Source organism: Macrobrachium nipponense, chromosome 5 (genome assembly GCF_015104395.2).
Source record: "Macrobrachium nipponense isolate FS-2020 chromosome 5, ASM1510439v2, whole genome shotgun sequence".
Classification (NCBI taxonomy): domain Eukaryota; kingdom Metazoa; phylum Arthropoda; class Malacostraca; order Decapoda; family Palaemonidae; genus Macrobrachium; species Macrobrachium nipponense.
The window spans coordinates 19,558,598-19,570,298 of NC_061107.1; the positions used below are offsets into that span (position 1 = coordinate 19,558,598).

Sequence of the window (11,701 nt, forward strand, 5' to 3'; positions counted from 1 at the left end):
GAGAGTATCTGGGATGTTGATGTGCATTCCAGACACTCCCATAAATATTATATATGTCATGAATAACTTCATAAGAAAATATATAAAACATGATGCTATATTACATAAAGGTAATGCCATAGAGGAAAAGGAAAAACGAGAACTGCCAAGATCTTTCGGTCTTAAAGACCCTTTAGTAAAGGCAAGACTTTAGTAAAGGGTCATTAAGACCGAAGGATCTTGGCATTTCTCGTTATTCATTTTCCTCCGTGGCATAACTTTTTTCATTATATGTCATATGTTTATAAAAGTTAATAAAGATTAGAAAGATTTTTTAAAATGCAGCAAGTTTACAAATGTACATTACATATATGTGTGTGTGTAAATATATTAATATATAATATAAATACATATATTATGAACGTATAATATATATACAGTGGACCCCCGTATTCGTGGGGTTATGTACCAGACACCCCTGTGCATAACTAAAAGGTGTGAATATTTAAGACCCCTCTAAAAATGCATTTTGTTAGTTCAAACACTAACAAAAAGTGCATTTATAGTCATGAAATTGATATGAAAATACAGTAATTAGTGATTAATCCTCTGTGAAAAAATACCACGAATAGGCGAATTTCCAGCCAATAATGGTTACATATGGTCCATAGAGAAACCTGCGAATCTTGAGAACGTGATTACGGGTGTCCATTGTGTGTGCGTGTGTATGTATACATATATACAATATATATACATATATATATATAGTACTTACTATACTAGTACGTATATATATATGTTCATATATATATATGTGTGTGTGTGTATGTGTATATATATAATATATATATATATATATATATATATATATATATATTAGATATATATATATATATAATATATATATTATATTGTGTGTATATATATATTATATATATATATAATAATATATATATATATTATATATATAATATATATATATCTGTGTGTGTGTGTTTGACAAGAAGTTTTAAGTAGTGTGGTTAGTCTCTGTGCAATCATTCTAAATTTTTCTTACATTCCTCAGTCACGTTGGTATGGAAATTGAAAACCAAATGAGCATATCAGAATAGAAAAGATATAAAATTTGCCTTTGTTGTAAGTTCAAGGGCCCCTTTCTCAAAGATATAGTTAATAAAAAATTCATATTTCCTTTACGATAGCTAAAATTATTTTTCTGCATGAATAATGTAGGAGTTTTATCTATGGTCTGAAACACATACACACCAGCTGCAGTACCACATTACACAGTAACACATACTATATCACTCATTTTTATGATGTACAAGTAAATGCAATGATAATAGTTCAGTAAGGTCCATCGTATCACAAGAAAATAATATAATTTAAATAACATACTTTCCTTATATATTTACTGTATATTTACTATCGATCTGTCTCGTCAGATGTTAAACCCATAGGTGTGAAGATATAATAGTTTATATTGTACAGTTAAATCCAATTTTTAAGTGGTAGTTAAGCTGTTACTGACCAAAAAGCTCAACATTTACATATATGCATTTTCAGATGTTCTCTGTGAGTAAAAATAATTTACGCATAAACAGTGAAGAGTTCACTTGATCGTCTAACAGGAAGTTACTTAGAAGGTTAGGGACTGGCTAAACATCACCATGTTCTACAATAATATGAAAAATGAATTAAAAATAAGAAATAAATGGAAATATCTATATCATAAGTCAAATTAAAAATTCTTGGGATTAATTTTTGAGTGGGCCCAACATATGAAACAGAAGGTAGCATAAAATTTCAATTCTTTAATGTTACACTGTACATTCCCTATGTACATAAAATGACTAGGGGCTTGCAGTGACTACTCAAACTGTATGATAAAAAAAAAGAAAAGTTGGACATACAGTAATACATGATAAAATTTAAAAAGAAAATCCGTAACATTCCACAGACTGAAATTGCAGCATGCCTCTGTTGCAGAATATTTCATATAATGTAAAATGAAGGACATCTTTTATTTAACTAAGGTCTAACATACACATAGCACTGGAATACAGTGCACACTTGCTTTCACATCAACGTACATACAACAGAGTACATATATACAATTTACTTTAATTGTAGTAAGCACAGTCTAATTTATGGGTTCACACAAACAATGCCAAATCACTTTATGTACCCACATCTTTATTTTAGCATAGCCATTACCTTTGACTTCAAGTGTACAGTATTTCCCCCCCTAGATAAAAATAACATGCAGGATCCTTAAACTGTACTGAGTTTCATATATACATGCCTACGATAATAATGAAACATGCTTAAAAATACAGTATACTGATGTTTTAACGAAGGGTATCTACTTCCTATGCAATGCAGTAGTTAAAAAGGCTTTACTTAGCATGTCATCTACAGTACTTTATATCTGGTACCAATTTGCTTCATTTACCTTGAAAGAATGACAGGTAATTTAGCTGCTTCCTAGATTGGGATGGGGAAATTGAGAGGACATTTGAATATCTACCTACTTGTTATTTTCTTTTGCTAATTTAGTTAATCAATAACATACCAGAAGCTATATAAATACATTAAGTTCAAAAATATATTACCTGAACTTTGTTAATGATGAAGAATTTGTAACAAAGTGCAGAGATTTTAACAAATATTATAATGAATTGTTAGGCAAGAAATAAGCTTAAAAATCCGTAGTTTGATACAAACTGAATTATGTATACTACAGAATGATTTGGTTTACTGAATTCTTGCACTGAAAAAATCTCATTTTAGCAACACTAAATGAAGTACTATATAGCTGAATCTTCAGACTTATGTATGCTTAAATTGCTGGGAATTTTATTTACCATAAAAGGCACATGAATTTCCAAGATAGGTCTAAAACAATTAGTGTTTAGAGGAAAATAAGGGTTATATTCAATTCTGTGATTTGAACCAAAGTACATATACTCAAACAGGTTTGGCAAGACAATCGGAGCCAAAATTGTTGTCTCATAAGTAACAGAACTACTCTCAAGATTATACTTTATTTATATTATCAACATATATTTGAAAATCTCAACAATGGTCAAGGTTCTCCACAGGCAGAAGAATATTAATATTATACCTCCAAAACTATCTAAATTGTCAGGAATAAAATAGAGGGGAATAAATTAATTTATACAGACATAATACTGTATGCTACTATTTTTTTCCTATAAACCAAATTAGCAATAACTCCAAAAGCTTCAAAACCTATGCAAAAACCTTTTCTTTGTCGCTTTCTAGGAAATACCTAGGTAAATAGGCACGATACTGTATTACCTAATTAACTGTGAGATTTACGTGTTACTAGAAATGGATCCTTTAAAATCAGTTCCATATTACCTTAATCACATTAATCGTATAAAAATTCAGTCTTTAAGGAATCATTCCAGCAAAATATTTGATGTTTCATAAAACTATGCAAAAATTACACCAAAATGCACAAATCAGGAATCAATGGTTTTTCATAAAGTACATTCTGTATATCTGTAGTATACACCTGTACAGTGTTCCCTCGTATTTGCAGGGGATGCATACCAGACCCCCCCCCCCCCCACACGAATAATTGAAACCCCTATAAAAAAAACACTTAAAACTGCCCATTTTGTTAATTAAAACTAAAGAAAACCCCACTAAAACTGTTTATACCTGGTTTTTCAATATGTAGTTTTATCACAAAAATAGATTGCTACAACTAGCGCTTTGTTTATCATTCCTGTTGATAGCACCCAAGCTTGGGCCTGATAGGGTGTGGAAATAGAGGGTGGGTTTCACTGGGCGACACAGGTCACCGCCCAGAAAATGCATTTTATGATGAAATTGATAAAAAAACATGAATTTGTGGGTATTTCTCATAGAAAAATACCGCAAACAGGCGAATTTTCTGCGAATAATGGGTACATATTTATGTTCTAAAGAGAAATCCGCAAATACGTGGGCCCGTGAATGCGGAGTGCGTGAATACAGGGGTGTTCACCGTACTGAAGTTTGTGGGATATATAGAAGACACTGAATTCCAAGCAATTACTTATCACTGTTTTGTTTTTTTACAGGAAATTAACAAGTAAAACATCCATTACTTTAAAGTTTGTAGATTATCTAAATTGACAGTCTTGACCAATAAATGACTAATACCCAATAACCTAATTACCTATATGATTATGATCGCTGCTAAGCTATATGACACCACTGCTATACTGCAGTAGTATATGACTGATGGCCTGTGACCACTCTTAACATTTATCCATATAGCATATCCTATAAGCCAGTTAGAGCTTAAACAATATCTTGAGACTTTAAGCATTTTCCTTACGGATTTTAACGGATTTTAAGCCCAATACATGACAGTGCTTTTCATCACTAAAGATTCAATAGAATTAGATTATTATTAACTTTTGATCCATATACCTATATTGAATTTGAAATAAACATCCCCCATCATATCTTGGTGAGATTCTGGATGTCAAAGCTATGATTTGTACAATTCCCCCTTCAAAATAATGTTTACATTTTTTGAGATGTCTTTTAATTAACTAAGTTGATTTTTGCTTTCATATGCAGTACGTATTGGCAGCAATACCCTTTGCCATCATAGTTTCTATCTGACTTTTCCTCTGATTTTCCAAGTTCCCTTATAAAGTGTAATCACATCTCTTGAAGCTTATTACATCCCTATGATATAATTTCCCTCTGAAATGATTATACTCCCCTTTGACATAACTGACAACACTTGAAATAGAAAAAATTGCTTTTGAATGTGGCTAATGTATTGGCACATATTTTAATTACTAACACTGGAATATTAATGGATACAGAAATTCAAATGTTTATTTTTTGGTTTCAAGCAAATGAAGGGTAACTATGCATCCAAAAATGAATTATTGCACAGGTAAAAATTAAAATAGTTTGTATGAATAATCGTCATACATATGATAAACATAATTATTTTTGCACTTACTGTACAAACAGTAGTAAATTATGAAAGGATCAAAGCAAAAATAAAGATATATCACAAAAAATGCAATACACAACTAAATGAAATTTTAGGCCGAAAAGTTTGCTGACAGCATAACACAGGCATAACGTATGGTAATTTCAAATTGAAAGAGTGTCTTCCTTACAGCCTTCCAGGCAATGAGAATGCGTATTCGTTATTAGCAAGAAAAATCTGAAATGATTATGCAAGTGCCAGTTTTATGAGGGATAAGACAAGGAACAGAAGCACTATGAAGATCAAGGAAAAATATTTCTGTCTACAGTCTCAAATGTTCAAACAATATGACAAACATCCCAATAAAGCTTTATATTATTCAGAAATATCATTCACAAGAAATGAATGGGAATGAACATACATGAATAAACAAGCCAAGATGAGTGCAAACCCAGTAGATAAAAACTTGAATAGTAAACAGTAACCAAGTCATGGAATGTTAAGAAACTGGTACTGAAACCATACCATGGTGCAAAAGGAGATAATAATAATCATAGATATAGAATGCAAGCAAGATACCTTGCTGAAATCAGGCATTGTCACAGCAGCATGTCTGAAGTCTGAAGCCACAATATTCTTCAGATAAACCCAGATAAAGATGATCTCTGACTGAATGTGGTATCTGCTGAGTAATCTCAGTGATCCAGAGCTTCTTGTTATGCAGAAGAGATATAAAATATAGTTTGCCTGTGTATTGTATTTTGCGGCATGGAAACTATACTTAACACTGTGTTGCCAAGAGAAAATGACCAGGGGGAATACAGAATAACAAAGCGGGCGGCTTAGTATATACCTCACTACAAAAATATGAGAATTACATGCAAATCAAATGTTTCCCAAAAAATATCTGAAAATATGTACTGACAAGAAAGAAGAAAGTCCCTAAGCTTATTTGATATAAAGTTGTTGAGGATTGTCACAGTCTAAGAATATGATGCACCATATGGGTGATAAACACTAAAAAAGAAAAAAAAAGTCTACACATATTCTTTTCCAATTTACTTGTTTCCTCTGGATACAAAAGGCATGTGCTCCATTTATTTCATTCTCCATAATTATTAAAAAGTTCTTCACAGATATTAGCAGCAATTTCAGTTTGTTACAAATGGATAAAATCTTTGCTGTGCTATCAACTTGCTTATTCACCCAAGCAAAAAGTACACATAAATACAAAACAATTAGTATCCATTTTGTGGGAGCTTTCTTAGTAAGTTACATTTAGAATGATAAAATTATGAAGATGTAAATTATCTCTGATGTAATTAAATCTTTAGAACCATATCTAATAGTACTTTGTACCAGATGATGAACTATGCAATAAATCTGTGTAGTTACAAGGTTGATTTAAAAAATATTTCCTTAATCCTTAAAGAGGAAAATGCATATAATATTATAATTTAATAATTTTTTACCTAAAGTTCCATTGTACGTACAGCTTTACATTTGGAGAGCATTTTATTTTTAAAGAATTTTGATAATATATAATGGTAACATTAATACTGTACCATTACCAGTGATATTATGTACCCTTTTTGGGAGGAGGATGATGATGTGATGATGATGATGATAATAATAATAATAATAATAATAATAATAATAATAATAATAATAACAATAAAATCCTCATAGTAGCACGAGTCTTCAAATGGAGAAACAAATCCACAGTTATGTAAATGTACATATATTTAAATTTAAAACTTTAAGGATAGATTTCGGGAATCTGTCCGGTTCCCCTTATTAATCTAAATATATCTACATTTACATAACTGTGGATTTGTTTCTCCAATCAATAATAATAATAATAATAATAATAATAATAATAATAATAATAATAATAATACTATCCATGTAATTAGCACTAATTTCAAATATAACATGGTTGAACTTCATATTCCACTAAAATGAAAACTGCTCCACATAATTAGTTGGCAAATATAATTCATGAAAGACAAAATTTCTCCTTATGTATACCTAGAGTGGGTTTGCTAGTGGTTACACTTTCAGAATGTACATCAAAATTTCAATTTCCAATACAGTCCAGATAATATGTCAGGCAACAAGGTCTCACCTCCCAGTGACTGTCTTAGTACTTGTCATTTAGGTTTTCATTAAGTGAAAGAATATCTCTAGGCTGGCCAGTTTATTAATACTGAATTTAAACCTGCAGGTAGTTTGACTACTAAACCAATGTGGAGCAAGGCACAGAAACATTTCCATGTGAAACAAGCACAAAGGAAGCAATAAAATAGAGCACTGAGGTTTGGGGTTGTGAGCGTGAAGTCTACCGTATTGTTTATGTATACCACACAGTGCTTTACTGCATAAACTAAGGGCACAATAATACAGCTCACAAGACTCATCTTTGATTTCCATTTAAACTCAACAAAACCAAATACAGTATGTGAACAAAGCAAAGGTGTGAGCTATGCAAAAAAGGGGGCTTCAAAAAGCTTAGCTTTTAGCAAATAATAAAACCTTACTTGTGGTATGGCGGACACCCTCCCCCATAGTGCGTGGGCTAACAGGAGGATGCTCGGTCAGGAATGAGTAGTATCCTGAATCCTTTTTCTCTATGCCCATGCGTCCGCGTCCTCCTCGACGTAACTCTACAGTAGTACCCATATCAACACCCATGTCCAGGTTAGGGTCAGTGCTCCTCTGAAACACATACATAATACCATGACACCAGGAGTTTGGACATATCTTTTCATATGCATATTCAGATTAAACTGATAATTACTAAAGTGAAAAAAGCACAATGTTGTGATTTATAGTTTCCATAAGGTGAGAAACATAAATTGCACCAAAGAAAAAATAACACGTACCACGTATATTGACATATTGGCTAAGGTTATTTATTTTGACTGAGTCTACCTCATTTTGTTTCTCCTTTATCTCATCTTAGTTAACAGCAGCTTTATTACGATGACTAATACGATTATTACAGTGGATGACCATCTTACAACAGTAGCTATCACATTTGGTACATGTCAAGATAACGAACTTTAAAATGATAAAGCCATGGTTATCACTCAAGTGACGTAACGGTTATTCAAATTGGATACTGATGCAAGTTCTTTATTTCCTATTCAGTTCATTCCTTTACAACTAAATTTATTTTATTTAAAACATGTACAACTACCATTAACTAACTGAATGTTTAATTGTCAAATGAATACTCAATGACTATTTTCTAAATAGTCTAATTAAGTAGTACCTTAAACAGAGTTCTCGACCATGAGAAGAAATACCTAAACAATTAGCAAAAGTTACACTATAAGGCAGTACATGCGTATGAACAAACACTGCATTAATTGTATACGTATAAGCATGGCTATGAAACTCTACCTCAAAGTGTGAGAAGTATGTGCCTGTAACTCCTGGAAGGCTTGCAGGCCGTGGAGTTTTTGGTGTAGTGGGTTGCTGCTGCCTTTGTGCCGTCTGATCCCCGGGAAATACATCAGCAAACACAGCATCATAAGGCCCAAGTGCATCATCTTGTGTTGTTGTTGACTGAGCATCGTCATGAAGTAGATCAGTATCAGAAATTTCTGAACCAAAGCCACTGGTGGAAACGCTGTCACTGCGAGCCAGTTCCCATGGACACAACCATGTGCTGCCTTCCTTATTAACATTCTGTTGGTTCTTTTGAGTATGTACTGTTATGTTTTGAGGCCAGGCTCTTCCAACTTCGTCATAACTAGAGCATTTTCTTGTAGTAAAGTCTGGATTACGATGCTCTAGTAGGCGTCGTGTGTTGAGATGAGTTTCGCTGGAGGAATAACATCTAGGTAGACGCTGAGGACTTGGGGGAAGTTCTCTAGAACCTTCTTCAATTATAATACCTGAATCGCTCTGTTGTACCCCAGAACTTGGTGAATTAGGAGTTGCTCCTCCTGGTTCAGCCATAGATGCTTCACGTGGACTACCTGGTAACCAGACACCACTTGAAGGTATTGTATTTGAACATGCTGCAGTTGCTGGGATAGGATGTTGAATATGTGACTTCTGTTGTTGTTGATTAAGAGGAACGCTAAGTTCTAAAACTCTTGGACGGCCTTCGTGAGACCCTGCCACTTGTATAGGTACAATAACCTCACGAGGTCTAGGCGCTTCATCTACAGGTCGACGTATTTCACACTTCACTGCAGATTCAGGGAGAGCATTAGATTTTTCCTTTTGTTTCCATGAATCATCAACAGAAGTCTTACATTCTACTGTCTTTCTTGCCTCCTCTGGTATTGCAAAGTGTTCTTCTTTTTGTCTTCCACCTTCCACTTGAACTTCTAAAACTGACCTTACTTCAGGTTTTGTATGACAAGGTGTAGCAATGACCTGAGTTTCCCGCACAACCAAAGGCTCACTGCGGACATATTTGACTGGTGATGCCTCTCTTTTAACATCAATAATGCAAACAGAGACCTGTCTTCCTTCCCTCTCTCTCCCTTGTCTAGTCACAGATGAAATTGTGGGAGTAACTTTTGAATCTCCTCTCACCACTTCCTCTCTTTTCACCCCTCTCCCAGCCTCAGATGCACCAATGTTAATTGTGGCACTACTATAATAATTATTGGTTGACCCACTTGTACTATTAACACTATCACTAGATGTAAAGCTTTCTTTTATAGAAGAAATATTAGCCTCACGTCTGTGGTCACTACTAGTCCGACTAGATATTTCTTTACTCTTAAAGAAAGAGTTGAAGGCAGGAGATGAAGGTGACGAGGATGAACCATATTTTTTGAAAGAGAATATTGGGGAATTTGTTGCATCCCTGATAATGGCTGCTGTTGTTGGTGAAGGAGGTAGACAAGTTAAAGGCGTCACTGGTGAGGGACACTTAGGTGTAGCAGGTAATCCATCATCATGGAGCTCGTCTAATGCTGAAGCGAAACTAAGTCTCGCCAGAGCTGTGGAAGGTGACATATCAGGACTATGGGGAGTTGATGATGGGGAGGCTGGGACAGCTTCAAGAGTCGTCTTCAGATTTAAACTCAGAGATTTAGGCATGCTCTGAAGGCCAGCGCAAGCATGTCTTTCAAGAATGGATGAAGTAAAAGCAGACGACGAAGATATGGTGGTAGATGTGCCAGAAGAGGAGAGGAGAGACTCATGAGTACGAAAAAGAACTGGGGCAGAGGAAGGGTCACGTGGACTCGCATCTCGCTTGAGTTGTCGGTCCAGCTCTGCTAGTTGTCCCACAAAGTTAATATTTGGAGATATCGTTGGCCGACGAGTTTTTACATACCTGGAAAGAACATGGGAAGAACAAGGAGTTACCCAGATAACAGATAAGCTGCAAAATATTACCCATCAGTCATTTTTTAAAAATATACCAACAACCCAGACTCATATATCAATGGAAAAATAAAGAATACTTACATGTATGCTTCATCGAAGGGAAGTCGTAAATGTTTCATGACATATGCAATTGCAACAGTAGCTGATCTTGAGATGCCAGCGAGACAATGTACCAAAACACATCCGCCAGATTCACGAACCTTATCTGATATAAAGAGAATTAAGAGTCAAGAAAAGTGTATGGATTTACACAGAGTTCCAGTTCATGATGTTGTATTTACTTGTATTTTTTTTTCTAGTAGGATAGTCTCATGGTATACATGGGAATGAAATTGACATGTCTCACAGTACCAAAGATCCTAATGGCCCTTTGTGAATAAAAAGAGCAAACAGATCAATTTGGGGACTAATAAAACCTATGAGCATCAATATCAGCGATGGGACATCAACTAAGCCACTGTTTTGCGAGAAAAACCAAGTTATACAGACAACTTCTTCATTACAGTCAATGAAAACACAAAGTATCACGACTTACCAATGAAATGGAAGGCATCATTAAAATAGGGCAAAAGCTTTTCACTGAAGTTGTCATTGACGGGGATCCTCATAAAATGGGATTCTTGTACGAAATCAGGTTTGGGGCAGGACACGCTCACGTTCAACTCGTAAAGGATATTGTGATCCTGCAAAGGAAGAACGAAAAGTTAGTAGGATAGAAACTTAAGCCGCCAAACTGTTCGTACGACTAAAAATGCTTAGAAAGAAGAACGCTAAGAATCTATGGTCACCAGATCTGACATAATTATGAAAGTTTGACATAACTTTAAAATAACATATCTAGTTACAGTTTATATGAATGAAAGGGAAAATTTCGGTTTCTATCAAATGCGAAGATACAGCGTGATTATATTCTTCTAAGCCAGGCAATCCTTGCCATGAGAACTTGTATGCGTAGGTGTAGTTGCCAAATGTATGCCATTTTCCCAACTGCTCGTCGGTGACTAGCTCTCGATAAATAACTGCACGAGAGAGAGAGAGAGATTATCGTATAGAGTCAAGTTCCTATGCCGAAAAGGGTTCCAAGCAGATCTACGGTGTTTAATCCACCGTCTGAAATAGTTCTGGCCTCATCTTGGAACCATTCAATTAGAACCGTACCATTTTCCTGCTGTTGCTATATTGAAATTATTTTCAATTACTTTATGTAAAATCAGTTCCTTTTGTAGAGAGAACCACCGAACTTAATCCACAGAACATGACAGCTACAAGAAGCTACAACGGAAATGCATGACAAAGTTACCAAGCATTTCAGGGTTCATGTGGCATAATTTACCTGGGACCATTTCGAAACAGTGGGTAATCATCAGTGTTAATTGTACGTATACT

General features: G+C 34.4%; 1 protein-coding gene and 1 long non-coding RNA gene across 3 annotated transcripts in view; one reads left to right on the plus strand and one right to left on the minus strand.

Annotated features, from left to right (window-relative positions):
- LOC135215236 (uncharacterized) overlaps positions 1–11,701 on the plus strand; it is a 526,566-nt gene that overhangs the window by 209,161 nt on the left and 305,704 nt on the right. The gene's annotated exons all lie outside the window — the stretch shown is intronic.
- The window catches only part of LOC135215233 (mucin-2-like), a 47,326-nt gene that overhangs the window by 25,156 nt on the left and 10,469 nt on the right, over positions 1–11,701 (minus strand). For both annotated transcript variants that reach the window (XM_064249740.1, XM_064249741.1), the window contains exons 5-8: positions 10,851–10,998; positions 10,397–10,520; positions 8,363–10,262; positions 7,495–7,672 (exon numbers count right to left, since the gene is read on the minus strand). In XM_064249740.1, the coding sequence (XP_064105810.1) occupies positions 7,495–7,672; positions 8,363–10,262; positions 10,397–10,520; positions 10,851–10,998 (2,350 nt within the window). The remainder of the gene's footprint in view (positions 1–7,494; positions 7,673–8,362; positions 10,263–10,396; positions 10,521–10,850; positions 10,999–11,701) is intronic.